We start from the raw sequence: 19,263 nt of genomic DNA on the forward strand, positions 1-19,263 counted from the left end.
AACCCTTTATTGTATGGGCGTATAATATTCCTTCAATAAAAACTCCCAATTCGACTGCAATAAAGGATTTCATGCTATATTATGGAGGAATCATCTTATTTTATACCAGAATTCAAATTAAATTAAACATAGAATCAATAACCCTAGAAAAACTTATCATTATAAAAGTTCCATGACATCGGACATTAAAGGAGTTTGGCCATTGAATATTGGATTCTGCTTGAAGTAAAGAATCGCGAAAGAAGGAGGCCAATATCGATAAGGAAAAGGGGGTCTCCTTCTATGTCTTCTGTATCTTGTTTGAACTATTCATAATCTGATTGCGAAACCTCTTCTAGTAACTTGTTCTGTCGGCCAAGATCTAATCTGTAATCGATTTAGAGATTGATTGCCCTTGAGCTCTACCGACTATCTTAGTATTATTTCTACTCGCCTTAACTGACAGACGTAATATATTTTTTGCTTGGATGGAGAGGAGCTTTATTATTTATTGTAAGAAATGTCAATTTTAGAAGCTAAAATTTAGTGAGAAGGAGTATTGCTTTCAAAAAATTCGTAACTGAATCATTAATTAGCCCGAACATTAAACTTCAAAATTTTAGATTTAGTTTTTGGAATCACTTTTAAATTTAATTTATTAAGCACTATTAAATTGAGCAAGTTAATTTATTTTTGAAAGCAAAATGTCGCACAGGAATAATTTTTAGTAGCACAAAATTTGAATGCTAATTCTTACGTATCTGTACAGATTGACAAACAAATTAAAAATGTCAGGAACTAAGTTGTGACTTCGATGTCGCAAGGTCAGCATGAACATAAACACCATGAAGAAAACTAAGACTGATTTACAAATAAGAAAAGTATAAAATTTGAATAACTCGTAGATTAAGAGCACTATACTGTCATTATGAGAAACTGTTGCTTTCGCAATACTTTTTATGCAGTATATGATATCTCTGTAAAAATTATATATATATATATATATATATATATATATATATATATATATATATATATATATATATATATATATATATATATATATATATATATATATATATATATATATATATATATATATATATATATATATATATATATATATATATATATATATATATATATATATATATATATATATATATATATATATATATATATTCAATTTAGAATATTTAAAGGATATAATGCATTATTAATTATTTAATAATGATTAAAGTAAAATGATTCCCTGTTTATCTATTTTGCACATCTGTAGACATAAATCATTACTTACCAGAGCAAGAGATTCGTAAGATCAATAGAAATATGTGAGTGGTTAAATATTGCAGTTGAAGACTGCTATGCATAGCTCTTTTGACCTAATTTCTCCTCCTCTTTTTACCGATAACTATATGAGGGACACCTGAAAAAAAGAAATATATATATATATATTTTTTCAATAGCACACATTTTGTTTTTAAGATGCATAACACAACACCATAGATTTGCTTATAAAGCCAATACGCTTATTTTATTTCCTCAATCTATGTTAGAAACAGATAACTTAAAATTTTCGGACAAAATGAAAAAAAAGCAAAATTAGAAAGATTGAATGCCATCAACTGGTTTTACTTTACCTACCGATGATGTTTTGTTCTGTTTTGTCTTACTTAAAAATTTAGAACGCAAACAGCTATTGCTCAAATGATCATCTAATGGTTTTCGGAGAATCATGACAAAATTAAATAAATAATCAAACGAAACTAAAGCGGTAAGAGATTACTTGATGAAAAAACTTCATTCCCTTCAAAAAGATAAAGACATGAGTAAACAGTCGATATTGTTTCAAGCGGTCAAAAATAGATGCCCATTTGCCAGACGTGAATGAGAAGCAACAAAAGCTTTTCTAGTCACATGTTATTACCAATGAAAAATATCGCTTGTTATGCTCAACGCTATATTTTAGCCATGGTAGCACAAGGGGTAGAGCACTCGTTTCCCTATAAGATGACCCGGGTTCGAATCTCAGCGATGGCTGGTCGATACGAATTTGGCACTCATCTCGCACCGAGCACAGTGCTGAAGTAAAATTATCCTCAGTGGCAGACGAATAGTGTTTTATAAGGCCTTCGCTATCAGGCTAACCGTGGGAGGTCTTTGTGACTTTCCTCTCCGTGTAACGCAGATTCGGATTGATCAAAAAGTCCTTCTCCAAATTTCTCCCAAAAATTTATCCAAGAGTTCATTAGTCTTTTGGATTGGATTCGAAATTTTAAGACTACAGAATTGAACATTTGTCGTCGTAAACTCGAAGTTTTGTTCGCGGTTCAACGACGGTAATAAAATATGTATATTTTTAAAAGGAATGAAGTTTATTCATATAGTAAATCAGGACTATTGTTACAATACTGGCAAGAATGTTGTTGTAATGTTGGCTAAAAGGCGTTTTTCCATTTAATGATAGCTTATCAGTGTAAAATTGATAAACTTGTATGGTGACTGTTGAGTAAGAAATTCGAGGTGTACATACATTCATTAAGCTATTATTCATTTAGGTACTATTACTCATTAAGCTCGTAGAATGGGAGTTGGAAAAATTCTCGTACTATTTTCATGTGAATGCATACAAAAAACATTGAAGGAATATGACTGTGGAATTTCTTTCCTTGTCTTTCATGTCATTGTTTTATTGATCATGTCATTGTTTTATTTTATTGATTGTATTGTTTAATGGTACCTAATAATTAATAGAAATATTGGATTTCATTTTGCTAACTTTTAATTAATTGTCACAGAGTTTCACAAATGACTAGTAATACTGATTCCTGCAACGAGATGATATTCTACACATTTACTACTGTTGACTCTAGTTTTGTTGAACAAGGAAAATAAAATCATTCAAATTGTTGAAAGAACTTTATAAGAATATTTCTTTTTAGTTTTGCGCTTTCTGGGGAAGAAGAACGCTGAAGAAGTTTTAATCATTTGCGGAGATGGGGGATGATTTAAAAGTTTCCTATTTTACAATTACGCAAAAATAGAAATTCACTTTTCTAAAAAATTTACGGATTATTACAAAACTTCCTCTCTCAGGATTTGATTTTCACTTAATTTATCCACATTCGTTAAGGAAACTACGATTCAAATTTCTTTTTACTGAAAGTTTCTCAGGATTTTATCAAACAACGATTGTCATATTATGTACTTATTTTATACAGTGGCTCCCAAATGTGTTCGGACACTTACGACCTTCAGTGAAATAGGGCTATATTCATTAAATAAAACAAATGTTTCAGAATTATATTTTAATGATAATATCTATAATCTATTCTTAACAAAACTGCATGCTTAGGAAAATAGCCCAAGTACATGAAAACTCGCAAAAATATTTTTATTTATTTCACCACTAGAAAAAATTTGATGCTTAAATATATTCAAGAAGTTATAAAATATTTATGTATTATCTTAAAGGGTACTTTATAGCATTTAAAAATAAGCTCAAAACTTTAATAATTTGTTCTGAAAAGACGTTCCCCACGCATAAATTCAGTTTGCGAATCAACGACACGCTGAGAACTCACGTATCACTCAATTTTTAAATCTACAAATCATTGGTAATACACGAATTAAGAGGATAAGAACTAACTTGTAGGATATGATCTAACCAGATCTTGTAGAATATGACTTGTAGGATACTACATCTTGTAGGTACATGTACGTAACTTGATCTTGTAGGATATGAACTAATTCATGGTCCATCCTTATTGAATTAGAAAACACAACGGCATTTTGAACATATTTAAATATGCCTAAATGTATGTAAAAATTCAAGGAGACATAACATGTCAAATATTTTTATATTAACGCAAAAAATCACATGTCTTTACATAGTTATTTCAAATTTCGTACTATTAATTAAATTTATTTCTTTTGTCAAGTATAGAGTAAAAATCAAATATTAACTAATATTCATAAAAGAATTTTTAAAAAAATAAAAATGCATCTAGATGTCAAAAAGGAATATATATCATGAAATTACGTATTTAGTTTAATTTTGTTCTTAAGTAATACTAAAACACTTATGAATGAAAGCTTCTTAAGAAATCAGTATGCTAATGTTGTATTTGAACATTTCCATTTTACATAAATTGCAAAAATAGAGCCTGGGGATTATTCAAACTCTGTTCAGAAACCTACAATAATTCCAGCTAAAAATAAAAATAAATTGAGTTTAAAAAATAATAATAAATATGTCGATTTGTTTAACTCCAATACATAAAATTCCTTGTATTTTGCAGATTTTCACACTAAAATAAAATTCTATTTCAATAGTAACGAATTTTTTTAACAACTTATGTTCTAAAGCTTAACACTTTTTTTTATCAGCTATCTTCAACATAAAATCTATTTGAATTGATAAAAGCATGATAAATAAAACACGCATTCCACATGGAAAATAAACATGTCAATTAGAACATTTCGCATTCGAATAGACGAATAAATAGAGCATAGTGCCATACATGTTTTAAACAGCATTTCTTTTAGTAATTTAATTCTCTAAAAGGGAATTCTTTTATTTTCCTTTGAAGAAGCGACGCCATTCAAGTAAAAATTTTAAGATTATCAATAGAGAGAAGAAGCGTAGGAAGAATTATTGACGTGCAGCTAACTATTTTCACAAATCCTCATGGAGTTGAAAAGCGTATAAAAATAATCAAGAAATCGAGCTCAAAGTTTAAAAGAAAACGTAGCTAAGAACAGATTTTTCTCATTTCTGCAGACTTAAATGCAAATTTAGCTCTTGAACGCAGTTTCGATAGTGTTTTTATATGAAGAGAATAATTAGATGTATACATTGTATGTACTAGGAGATCTGTAATATTTTAAAGGGTAAAATGTTATACTTTATTCAGTATATTTTAGACGTAAACTATATTATGTTCTAGCGTGATATATTTTTTTAATTTGTAATTTATGAAAGAATCTATAAGTAATTTTACTTCGACATCTCAAAACTTATTTTACAACAATATTTTTAAAACACGAATTCTACAATTTATATGAAAAATAAACACGATAATAATGCATGATATGTAGAACGATAAGAATTTAGATGAGACGGTTCCTTGTTTAATAATTTTGAAGACTATTTTTTCTACTATTGCTTATGTTGAAATATCTTTTCGATATAGACAGATTTATTAAAAGATATTAATTTAGTTTAACACCCTCGAAGACTAATTTGATTTTCAAAATCATTTCTCGGTGTAATAGTGATAGGGACTTTTAAAGTTTTATCTACTACATACTAACCATAAACTTCTGCTTATGAGTTTAGCAAAAGGGTGTTTTATAAATTCCGTGTTTATAATTACAAACTAACATGATGGAACCTGATCAAATGCATGAACGCATAACGCAGAAGATAAAAGCACTCTTCGGTTTAGGCTTCTATTCTTGATCTTACGCAAACCTTTACTGTACCACACTTTTATTTGTATGAAAACAAAACACTTATTTTGGTATTCTTTAAAGCTATCAACAGATGACAGTAGAAATCAATGTGGGAAATAAGATTCTCATTGGCATTTAAAAATTTGTTTTGTAAGTGGTAAGTATACTTTCCACTGTCATATAAAAGGTTAACAAATAAAGCAAAATTAATATATTCTAAAGGACTATGTTATGAGAGTGATAAAGTAAAGATATTGTTGTTCAAAATTGAACCCCAATACCGTTTCATTTTACCTTAATTCGGTACAGATTGGCAATACCTTTGTCAATCTGAACAATTTTTTTCAGTTTAATTTGAACACCATCCATGAATAAGCTTCAAGAATTGCAATGGCAGGATTAAACTTAGCGCTTATGAAAGTTGTAACATGCTTGAACAATATTATGGTTCACACTCACCAAAATTTCTATGGCAATTACATTTTATTAATACCAAAAAGTAATCATATAATTTTATAAAAGCTCCGGCTAGGAACTTTTTTTTATTAGATCATGATCTAAAGAATAACGGTGGTGTACCTTCGTTGAACAACTGACTCATGACTGATTTAAGGCTATATCAATTTGGATCTCCATAGTCTTGAGATTTTTAATCTTATTTAGAAGACATTATAATTTCAGCATTAAACTTTCGAACAATCTTACCTTCGTGGAAGACTTTTTAGGAGAAACTCACTCACTTTTACCTCATAAGTAGAATCACCCGAAAGCAAGGAGATTCAAACTCATTAACCTTTTACCGAAGACGATAGCTTTCGTCTGATATATGAGTCGAGAGCAGGCTTTACATTAAGCTCCCATCGCTATGATTCGAACTTGAGTTGACACAGATGGATATGAAAAGTCTATTCTTATTAAGGCCTCCCAACTCCCAGCTAACAGTTTACCATATTTTAAACAATTGCTGTGAATTATATTCATTCACGTATAGCATGTTGCTTATTAATTTTCCTATTTTCAGAAAATAAATTGACACGCATTTATTAAGCAAAAAAGGAGGGGTGCTATCCAAAGAGAAATGATTTATAGGTTTAGATGTTATAATTGATGGACCTTCTAAAGTACCCCATTTGTTAGGTAAAACTTGTAATGCCCCATTTAATGTAATTGAATGTATTAATAAAGGCAGTGGACAAATGAAAATAATTTCTGGGGGGTCGTTGGTGCTCGTATGGATTCCAGTACCGAGCACCTCTAGTCAGCGAGTGAGTGAGGACTTCTATCAGCTGCAGACCGTGGGTGCACAGTGTCAGAGTGGCATTAGGCTTTTTTAATATAGAGTGCTCGTATAGCGCGCAGGTCATCAGCCTACCAAAGAAGGGGAGCCATCCTGTTTTAAGAGGATCAGAATAACATGCATTTTTGGGATGCCCAACTTTCAGCTAACAGTTAACCATATTTTAAACTATTACTGAGAAATAGAAATATTTTTTAATTATATAATTAAACATTTAATAATTCTAATTACTAATAATATTAGAATATTAATAATAGAAGTATTTCTGATCTCAATAAATCGGAAAAACGTTATTTAACAGGAAACTGTAAAAATAAAATTTACGTTAAACGAGCAGAAAAATGTTGTTTCCAAGAAAGACGGGTAACTAAATGCCTCGGCATATTTCAACAGTTTCAGTAAATGCATCTTATTTCTACATTAGAATGCAACTCACAAATTATATGACTTTAAAAATTCCCCAACGTAAAACTTTCTATGAGATTGATTATATAATTTTATGTTTAGTGGTAGTATCTACCGTGAAACCAAACATTTTTATAAATATTTCAATGCTCGTATTTTAGCATGACACTAAGTCCAAAAAAATCATTCAGCAAAAAAATTTGATCAGAATATATCAGCAATCAGGGAATAGATATCAGGAAATAGCAAATAAAAAAACAAGCACTGATACAGATCGGTGAAAAGGGGAGCTATTTATTCCAAGAAAATGCAAAGCACTGTTTATTCAGAAAATAAATAATGGAAAGTCAAACTTTTATCTATTACGTCTTTGAAAAATGCACTACACGATGAATACTAATGCATTAACTTCTAAAGGATGGTTTTTCCTTCATTTTCGGAAAGGAACTCATCAAGTATGTATCTTCCTCCAGCAAATAATTTACCGAAAATGTATGTCCTCATGTTGTTTAACTAATGCATAGGACCCCGGGGCAAAAATCAAATGTGTAATGGAAAAATGATTGAAGAACCTTATGCTAAGAATGATTCGAGCTCTGTATTTTCTGAAAGTTCTCCCCCTTTCTAAGACGGAATTGATTGCAGTGTTTATTTTTATGTTCTTTTGTTAATGTTCAGAAAATATATTTATTACATATTTTTTTTTATGATTATTTTAATGTTAGAAAATTGTAATGCAAATCATTTGAAAATGTATGATATGAAAAAAAAGATTGGATTTGTGATGTGTAAGATTTTTTCGAAAATGATATATATATATATATATATATATATATATATATATATATATATATATATATATATATATATATATATATATATATATATATATATATATATAAGCTGAAATATTTTGAAAAATTTTTAGCTTATTTTATGAGTTCTATATACTTACAGCTTATGCAGAGTTAATAAAACTTATTAATTTTCTTCGTTTTTCTCTTTTTTTCTCTTTGTTTTCATTGAAGATAAAACAAAGGAAAATTCCTGACTTATGAAAAAAAAGGGGGAGGAGAAAAATAATAATAAAAAAAAATAACAAACAATTGGAAAAAAAGGGATAATTTTTTTTTTTAAATATCCGGAAAATAAAAGATTTAATCTTTTCATCAGCCCCCACGATTATATCCGCGAAATAGTCTAATTAAACAATTTATTTAGGATGCAGAAAATCTCTATCGTATTATGTTTCAATGTTAAAATTGGCAGTGAAGCAAAAAACTTAATTTTTCTTAAAGGTCTTATTATTTTTCTCATTTGTCTTGTATATAGGTCTCACATTTTTGTAAATAAAATAAAAATGCAATTTTTTTAACTCCTTGTATTTTCTGTTCCTATTACGTCGCCATTAGCACATTTTGTATTGATTATTAATTAATTCAACATCTTTTATTCTTGGCTATTTATATCTTTAAAGTAACTTTTGCATGCAATATAAACTTAATTTTAACAAAAAAAGTAATATGGCTGAGGCTGATTCTGATAACAACAATCTGTTAAAAGAAATTATAAGGTAACAAATCATCCGAAAAGCTTCAGAGAATTTCATAAAATTTTATGTTTCATTCAATTTTCTCCAGCCGGATTGAAGGTTGTACTAGTATTATGATAATCGTGTTGGTAGTTCCGCGATTAAGTTCTGTGGCCCTATAGAAACATATTTAACTACCTCATGGGTATATCGTAAGGAAAAAATTTCGTTTCATGAATAGGGGACTAAAGATAAATTCAAATAATTAAAAATAGTATTCTAAAAGGTGTTTTAGTTATAGCATCAAATATCACCTTGATTCTATTAATATTATTTACTTAAAACTTATTAATTAAAATTTAAATTGAAAAACAAATTGTGACATTTATCTGACAGATTTGATTCTAGAGCACTATATTTGAAAAATTAATAAAATCTATTTCATGTGATTAATAATGATTTGTGGAAGCGTGAAAACCTTTTAACGTGGATAAAAAATTGTGTTAAGGAAAGAATTTTTTGAAAAATGAATTAGTTGACGAGGTTATTAAAATTTTCATGACAACCTGGAAAAGAAATTATATCTATTATTGCATATTTTCTTCTTAAATCTGTACTGTTTCCTTATAATATAATATGGTTCGAGAAACTAGAAACTTGTCTCAGTAGCATAAAAATCAATAGCTACCTACAAAAAAATTTTTAATAATAAATCCAAAATGTTTAAGAAGGAAAAAAGTTTGATTTTCGAAAAAAAAAACATTCAAAGAAATTTTAAAAACATAAATACATGTATTTTAAAAATTTCCATTGCTATAGTGACTATTCATAGATTAGAGATGTATCAATTTAAAGACGGTAAACTATTCGAAGCAAAAAAAAGTAACAGTTTTTATTTATTTCAGCTGAGTTAATTTATTATTATTATTTATAATTATCATTATTGCTGTAAATTAATCATAATTTTTTTAACTTAATTAAATTATATCATTAAAAACACTTAAATTATTTGTTGGAAATTATAGGTTTTCATTTTTTTTTAAATTTACACATATAATGTATGATATATTCTCTTTGTATTTCTATACATTTTTATCATAACTTCAGACCAATGAGGTACAAGGTTGTTTTATGCAAAAAATAAGTTTATGATATCCATGTGTCCAGAACTTCACTAATATTACTTTTAAGCATTATTATTGCGTTTATTTTTATATAAAAATAAACATAATAACAGTGATTAAAAGTATCTCTAATCTTGAAATTAAGTACTGTTAGTTATTCTCGAAAACTGTAATTTTACGAATTAAACATTTCACCCTTTGCTGGGACTTCATATTTTCTGTCTTGCAATTTTATATCGGGTTCAGATCTTATCGTGTAAGCCATCGTTATTGAAAGGAACATCCATCATCTGTCAGGGATGGGAAAAATGCTGTCATGAGCTCATCTCCACCAAAAGTGATCCATCAAGAATTATTGGAAAACTTTACACCATTTATTATTTTTACTAGTTCGCTTTATCATTCCCGATGTATTATTACTTAAAAACAATATGAAGTACATATTAAAATTTTTATACCACTTTCAATATCTCTTCCAATTGATTTTACGATCAGATAAAGGAAATAATTTAAATAACAGAGTCTGTCAAATTTCCAATAGAGGTAAATAATTATAGCGAAGAATATTTTATTTGCGAGTAAAACTCGAAGAAAAACTTATGAATAGTTTTATACAATTTTTTAAAACATTTTAAAATGCTGAAAAAATACGAAACTCTTTAAACTTTTTTAAGCGCAAAGTACATCTTTTTTAACACTAACCGTCCAGCAATACTTTAGAAAAAAATGCTTAGATTAATAATTTTATAAACTTTTAATTTGCGATGTAATTAATGGCATTTGAGAGGTTGCGTATCAGGGGTAGTCATATAGGTCAGCTCTTTGTATTGGCTGATATTACTTTCCTAATTAACATATTCACATTCTTTTAATTCTGTGAGATCTTCAAAGAGATACCAGGAATGAGATTCTGACACGTAAGATTCTCAAAAATTTTGTGATGAGCCACATAAAAGAGGAAATGTGGCATTGCACACTGATGAACCTCACTTCCCAGAAAAGCTAGTACCGGAGCCATTATTATAATTGTCACATAAAAATTATGATGCAATTTTAACTAAGGGTGAATGGCAAAATTTATCCCCGGCATATTGCATCTATTTACATAAACCACTACATCTAATATCCGTATACACCCAAAAGTACAGTAACTTTTGCCGATGTGCTTTGGTAATGATCTTATTAAAATTAACAGTGAAGTATTGTAATACATTCGAGATACATTCAAGCATCGTATATAAATTATTAATTAGGTAAAATTCAGTTTTTAGTTTTGTTATGTTTACTAAATGGATGGTAATCTGAACTATAACTTGGAAAATCAGAATTTTCTTTAAACCATTATCAAATGAAAGGTAGCTGTCACCATATGAATGGTTTAAATACCGTTTGTTATGTCTTTTTTAAAAGGTATGTTTCGATTGTTTTCGTTTTTTTTATTCAAGACGATTGACTGAAAGTTTATTTAGTTCTGAATAATCAATTTTTAGTTTTAATACATTATTCTGAGTTCAAAATACATTTTGCATTTTGAACCATTTAGAACGTGTAGTTACCTGACGATGCCGTTGTCGAATAATTAATATATATCTACGGAAAGACATAATTAATAGAAATGAAATGAGTTCAAAATGTTCGACAATTTACATCGTCGATTTCGAAAGTGTCAGATTGAAAGTAGGAAATTAATAACTGCAATCCACAGGACAAATATTAAATAAGCAGGTATTTCTAATTACATTTGCATTCCAATTAATTTCTCCTTATTGGCGAGGAAGACTAATTCTTCCATCATATCTGAAGTGTTTATGGGGATGAAACACGAAGAGTGGGAAATAGTTAATGGCATTTTACTATAAGTAAGATTCGTTTCGATGTGTCTTTAATACTTTCAGAGAGACGGATGCAAAGTACTTTTAATATTTAATATCGATGTGATTCGAACAGTTTGGCTTTTAATATCGATATCAGCTTATGACAATTATTTTTAGTTAGGGCATGCATATAAAACTTTTAAACTTACTTATCCAAATATATAAAGAAAGTGTTAAAAAGTTATCTCAGGATGTATTGGGAAAACCGTGCTTTTCAATAAATATCAAATTTACCACTGTTCCATTTCTTTTTAATAAGAATTTCGGAAGCATTTTTGATGTCTATAATTATAGAATACAATTATTTCGTGATCACAATGTGATAATAAGATTCTTATAATAATAATTCCATAAGCATTTTCAATAACTCTAATTGATGACTTCAATTATTTCGTGATCATAAAATGAAAATAATATATTTTTAATTATAATTTCGTAAGCATTTTCAGTATCTATAATTTTAAAAGACAATTATTTCGTGATCATAATATGATAATTAGATCTTTTTAATAACATTTTCTTAAGCAATTTTCGATAACTATAATTATAGATTTCAATTATTTTGTAATCATTACGATCGTTATAATAATATTTTCATAAGCATTTTTCATATCTATATTTAAAGAATACAAATATTTCGCTATCCTTATAAACACTTGACGTAGATTGTAAACCAGTGTTCCTTCTATATATATTTTTTTGACTCTCTAATTGCAAGCAAAAGTATATTTTGATACTTTTTAGTTATAAAAAAAACAGCCTAATAGTTATTAGGAAGTCTGTTTGGTTATCGGAATCATATTTGTACGAAGTTATCAAATCTACAAAAAGCAGCTTGATTTCATTTTACTCATATTCAAAAATCTATCAATAATTGATTTTGTAAATTATCAATCATTGTTTTTCGTTAATTTCAATAACTACAAATAAATGCAAGCTTTAAAAATTGCTTTTTGGAAGTAAACAGTGTTTGGAAGATTTTACCTTCAACGCTGAAAAAGGCACCGATGTTTCGCGTTGTGTTTGATAACCATAAATTACTAAAATGCTAAATATAATATTTTTCACTTATTTTAACGTAAATTAATGCAAACTAGTGAAAAAAAAGTAAGAAAAATATGTTTAATAAAAATTCTGCTTCAAATGATGAACAAATATGAATATGGAATGTGATATTATTACGGTTATTATCACTAACGATAATCATCGAATATGATAATAAAGTGAATAGTCAAAATTTTTATTTCGATAAAAAGTATAGTACTATACAAAAATAAAGTAAATCATTAAAATTGAAAAGATGTATATGTATTATGAGGAAAAATATAAGTGGATTTTTAAATTCTGCTATCACCCTGAAATTATTGCACGTTATTGACTTTGACAAATACAATAATAAATAAGATAATTAATTTCGATCTTTCTTTAAAAAAATATTTATTTTGAATAAATTCAATATTCTTATAATATACAGAGAAATTTTTAATTTTTCATCTATATTCTTCATTCCAAAACTTTTGTATTTTATATCCTACAAAATAAAATGCTACTTCTTTCTTCTTTTGTTACTTGAAAATTTATGTACGGAAGAAAATAATTGCTAAAATAAAATAAATTTAAAATATTCTGCAATTTATATCGTTGATATAGAATGAATCAAGAATCAAGTCAGGAAATTAATAACTGGAATCCGTGAGACAGGTATTAAATAAACAAGTATTTCTCATTACATTTGCATTCCAATTAATTTTTCCTGATTGGTAGGGCAGACAAATTCTTACGTCATAAACGAGGTGGTTAGGAGAACGCAGCAATGAGATTGCGATGCAGTTTATGGTATTTTACTCACAGTTGTTCACGTGTATCGTTATTACTTTCCCGGCGAGAATGAAACTAAGTGTTTGACATCATTGTGGTTTAGGAGAGTTTAGCTTTGGACATCGATGTCTGTTTACGTCATTTTTAAATTAACGAAAACATGGATAACTCATGCAACTAATATCTACGAAATATGTACGTAGGTGTGATACGATGTTTAAGAAATATGATTTCAGGTTTTTTAGTGCTAAAAAATTGCTTGAAGCATGCCGTCAATTTTTATTTTTGAAGGTAAATGTTCATTTCCATAATGTACAGAAATATTTTTCTGAAATTTTCAAATCATCATTTGCGTCCATTAAATATGAAATGTTTAAATTGGAACTTTATAATTGAGATTTTTTTTAAAACAATTGACCATGGAAGTTTTTTTTAAGATACTGAATCTGCTGAAATTTATAGCATAACGTAATATAAATTAGAGGTCTACTGGTTTAGATATCCCATTAAACATTTTGCTAGTGCTAACGCGAGCAGTGCTAATGATTTTGATTTTCGAAAATTCCATTAAAACATTTATAAAAGTTTAATAGGAATTCATAAGAAATTAAGAGAAATATATCACATTTGATTTTAGCCGTTTCTCTTAAAAACCACCAGTGGATCGAATTTAAATGATATTTTCTTACTATATTTCACAACCCCGTGTTATGGTTAGAAAATTATTTCACTGTTAAAAAAAGAAATAAAAGAGTTAGCGTTTTGAATTTTTGTAAAATTTATGCAAGAAAATAAGCCTGTTTTAATTAAATTTCAAAATTAATTGATTTCTTAATCCTGACATGTAATAAAGATTGGAGAAAATGAGAAACTAATTTTAATTATTTGACTAGCGTGCGTCTAATTAGCGGGTGAATAGTGTCATGCTACTGTCATAAACTAATACTGTCATGCTTGACACTAAAGTTGGGGTTATGTGAAATTGTTGACAGTTTATGACGAAGTGTAGAGAGTGAATAAAAGTGTGTCTTCCATCATTTTGGTTCAATTTCAAATATTTTGGATAAACAGGTTAAATATTTAACTGTTAACTAACGTTTACACTTAAAAGACAAAAGTTCTGTGTTATTCTGGCGGTTTTGTACTGCGTTTTTATTCATTTTTATTTTATGATTGTAAATATGAAACTTCATAAATGTTTATATAAATCAGAATGGCAAATGAAATTAGATCATGATTCCAGTTAGTAAGACATGTATTGAAGTAATTTTTAGTTCCATTTGCTTAAGATTATTTTGATACCACAAAGTAATTATCAGAGTTTGTGCCACATTCTATTTAAAATCAAATTCTGTTTATTACAATTTCCAATTGCTCTCTTATGTTACAATTTCATTATCATTGTCCACGCTTATTATTTCATACTAAATAGTGCACAATTTTAACGCAAAATTACACAATTATAACGTCATAAAAACGCATAGTTTAAATTTAAGGAAAATATAAATAAGTTTAAAGCATGATACTTTGCTTCTGAACTGAAAGCATATGTTTATCTATATTAACATGACACGTAGCAAAGGAGAGTGGAAAAAAAACCAAAACAATATTGAAGAAAAGTGTGGTACTTATAGACTGCCTATAATTATCAAATATTTGGGTCATTTTAAATGAATTAGATAATTTTTATTCACTTTTCTTTAAAAAAAAATTATAAAAATAAAACAAACTAAATCAAATTTAAACCAAATGATAAATTTTCATATTAATCTAATATTAAATTTAAAGACACTTAAATTAAGCATTAAAAATAATTTGATAGGTTATAATAAACAAACAATTCAAAACCCACTTAAAAGAATTTTCTACTCTGTAAAAATATCCGAATCAAATTACTGTATAAAGTAACGGCAATTTAGGTGCATCATCCGTAAAATCCGTTCTTACCGTAAAATAGTATACCGTAATTTTTACAATAATATTTATTTAATTATAGTGATGCAGTGATTTCACAGAAATTATTATTGTCAAAATTGCGGTATATCAGAATTTTTTTTTTCGGAGCATGATCCGTTAAAAATTGATATTTTGGAGAAAAAAAAAGTACTGGCTTTATGAGTGCCGGTGTTCATACCGTAATTTTATGTGCAATTTTTAATAGTGTATTTATATTCTTCGTAACGTTCTGAGTTGATTTTGCTCAAACTACGTGGATTCCTATTTCCTATAAACTTTTCTGGTTGATTCATAACCAAATGAATGCACAGATCTGTCATAAATAAATTTTAAAAAAAACTGAAATCATGCAGAAATAACTAATAGCAAAGTATTAACAAAATTTGATTTTTTTTAAATTTTTCAAAACTTGAAAACCTTGACTATTTAGATTATTTTAAACAAAAATTACTGATTACTTTCTAAGTGTGCATGAAAAGCACCAAAAACACTATTTAATTATTTTTTTCCTAAAAAGTAATAGCCCCGAGGTTACTTCTTTTCAGAACACCGCCCGCCCCCCCCCCAGAATGCATTATAATTTTCTAGTTAAGTTACATACAAAACTTTCTAAAATATTTGCTTTCTAAAATATTTTCTGTTTTAATTATCAGTATTAATAACTAAATGATAATAAATGTATTATCATTTAGTTTTCAGTTATAAAAATCAATTTGTATGGTTGTATTTAATAATCAGTTTTTAGCAAGAAAAATATTAAACAATAAAATTTTCAGTATGTAACTAAATAATTTATCATTCGGAGAAATAATTGAATAAACACATTGGGCATGAAAGCCAATGACTATGGGATTTCCATTGTTTTAGAACATGATTCTTCAAATGTTAGCTACGTAATGTATTATTATTCTAATAAGTTAGAATTACAAGAGCTTAATCAATTTCTACGAGTATATATTTATGCAGTTGTGTTAAAAGTCAAATGGACGCTTAGTTATGTACTCAAGTTTTTATTTAAGTATTTTTATTTCTTATGTACTTAAAATTAATGCATTTTGTTTTTTTTATAACCAATAGAAAAATAACTCGCCAATATCAAATGTTGGAATATATGACATTGGTTTAAGAATATTTTAAATAGCTTTATTATTTTTACCAATAAATTTATAGTTAAGCTTTAAATCTCAAATTTGTGGTCGATACATTTAGATTATTACATTTAGATGAAAAAAATGCATTCTATATTCTAAAATATCCTTAGTTTTTAAACATCGGATTAATGGTTTCTAAGCAAATAATCTTACAATAGATTGCGAATACCATGTTTACAATAAATTTAAAAAACCTACCGATATCGACGTAGATAATATTCCAATACAATAATATGAAAATAATTATCGATAATAAGTGTAGAAAACATAAGTGTGCAATTTCGCTAAATAAAATTTTTTTAAAAAAATCTTAGAAAATTAAAATATGCCATTTGGTTTCGAAATCAATTCAAACCATTACGCGAAATATTGCATAAAAAACAATACAATCATAGTGATGAAAAATTTATTTAATAAACATGTCTTGAATAGTCATATCGACTTAGCCCTTGATAAATTACAATTCTGGTCAAAACTCTACAATTTATTTTTGTTTCTATCTCTTTTCCAAGTACTCTCATGAATAAAGATTGGGTAAAACCTGTCTTTGTTACCAGAACACAACGCGCGTTAAGAATCGGGAGTCGTAGACTTGGTAGAAAAAAATATTTTTTTGCAAGGAAAAAAAAATTTGCACAAAGGGGAAGGGGCTCTGGGAACTTTTTAGATATTCAAAAAAAATTCTAACCAAATTTTTTGTTTAAAATATTTTTATGCTGCATACGAAAAATGCTCATAAATTTCTTATGGAAAACACCGTTGAGCTTAAATTCTGAAATACCTAAATAATTTATTATTATTTCGAATAAAACTTCCCACACTGAGTTATTTAATATTTTCTTATGCTATTAATGATAAAAATGTTTAAAAAATTATAAATTTGTATGTTTCTCTTTTTTAATACATTAAAGTAGAGTAAAACGCGTTTTCTGAAGACAAACCAAACTACAACTAAATATGCATAATATACATATTCGCAATACCAGTTATTCATTTATAATTGGTATTTTGAGGTATTATCTTTGCGAAAAGTACGTCAACTTCACAAAGAAAATCACTTTTAAAGTTTCAGCATAACTACTGTTCGATATTGCAAAACAATTGAAATTTTTTGGTATCGTTTTAAATAAAAAAAATTGAAATATTTTTTTATTCATTGGAAAAATTATCTGAATTAATTTGTATCTTAAAATCGTAAAATTAAAGGTTATATGTAAATAAACATTAGAATTTCATAAAATTTAGTAAACGTTTGTAAAAATTGAAACGAAAATTTGAAAGAGTCTTTTAGTTCGCAGAAGCATTTTCGAAACTAAATTTTTAAATACAAGGATCTACAACAATGATTGAAAATTGAGTTAAGAATTATTTAAATACCATTATCAGTCCCGCAGTGGACTGATCGTTAAGACCCGGTTCCCAGCAGACCACCGAAGTCAAGCATCACTGGTTGCGGTCAGTGTGCGGGTGGGTGACCACTTGGATTAGTCTCTGCGTAGGGACCGAGGGTGTGCTGCATTGGTCCTCGTTAAACTGTTCTATCGTAAAGTGCTCGACTTCGCGTGCAGGTCGTCGGGCTACCGAAGCGGGGGTGCCATCCCCTCTGCAGAGGATCAAACTTGTGATGGCATGTCTTCGAATCATCCTCAGGGATGTTTCCCAGACCGTCGCCAATAGCCCATTGTGCAGCTCTAGTGCGAAGTAAATTAACTACAACAACTACGACAAATACCATTATCTCATAAAAATACATAACACTATAAAAGTCCATGCAATTTTTCTTTCATTTTTTAAAACAATAATTTTATAAACTTAATAATTACTTACTCAATGAATTATTAAAATCCATGTAGATTTTGTTATTGAAATTTGATTAATTAATGGCATTTTCAATGCTTTGAAGACACGCTATTTTTCACTTTTCAATATTCTTCTCAAAATCCATATTTAAAAATGCTTCAAACATGATAAGAAACACAAAGTTTTTTTGTATCGAAAACTAATTGAAATTAAACTCAGACATTTAATCTATCATACATTATTTATATTTCAAAATATGCGCATAATTCCACAGGTGTCTCTTTTTTTCCGATTTTTTTTCTTCTTGCTAAACTTTTCATTTCAAAACATACTTAAAAAAAATCTGATAAAAAATAAACTCAGAAACTCAAAACTGACGGATTGTTTTATTCGTTCGTAAAATATTTCTTATCGGTTTGTAATAGTAGAAAAAATATCCGATATTCCGGTAACAAGTAAACAAGAAACTTGGAATAGATGTGCAGAAGAAGAGATGCTATCGCAATTGTGAAAGTCGAAGATCGAAAAGAGCTTCCTGATTCTCTGCCTCTGCGGAGCGCACTAAGTCTGAAATCTGATTGGAGGTAAAAGAAGATCAAAGCGCTGTCTAGCGGCAAGCTGTGGTTGACTTGCATCTTTTTTGTTGTTTAAGAATTTGATACTTACCTTTAAAATTTTAGACTTTACGTTGTATTTCAAACATGATATTTTTTTTAACTCCGTTAAAAACTGTTATTTTAATGTTTGAAACATTATGTAGTAAAAAACTAACAACCATTTTTCGAAAATATTAATATTTAAGACAGATGGTTTGTGGATATACCTAGCTTTATTTTTTTCTTAAGAAAGTTTTTAAATTTTGTGCAATGTT

At 27.9% G+C, this 19,263-nt stretch overlaps 1 protein-coding gene across 1 annotated transcript in view; it reads right to left on the reverse strand.

The window, feature by feature from the left end:
- The window catches only part of LOC107454871 (nephrin), a 69,018-nt gene extending 50,063 nt beyond the window's left edge, over positions 1–18,955 (reverse strand). Inside the window, exons 1-2 of the mRNA XM_016072203.4 lie at positions 18,420–18,955; positions 1,277–1,405 (exon numbers count right to left, since the gene is read on the reverse strand). Of these exons, the coding sequence (XP_015927689.1) occupies positions 1,277–1,349 (73 nt within the window). The 5' untranslated portion in view covers positions 1,350–1,405; positions 18,420–18,955. The remainder of the gene's footprint in view (positions 1–1,276; positions 1,406–18,419) is intronic.
- Positions 18,956–19,263: the final 308 nt, after the last annotated feature.

The sequence above is a fragment of the Parasteatoda tepidariorum genome, chromosome 3 (assembly GCF_982258835.1).
Source record: "Parasteatoda tepidariorum strain Cologne lab strain chromosome 3, Ptep-v5.0, whole genome shotgun sequence".
Classification (NCBI taxonomy): Eukaryota; Metazoa; Arthropoda; class Arachnida; order Araneae; family Theridiidae; genus Parasteatoda; species Parasteatoda tepidariorum.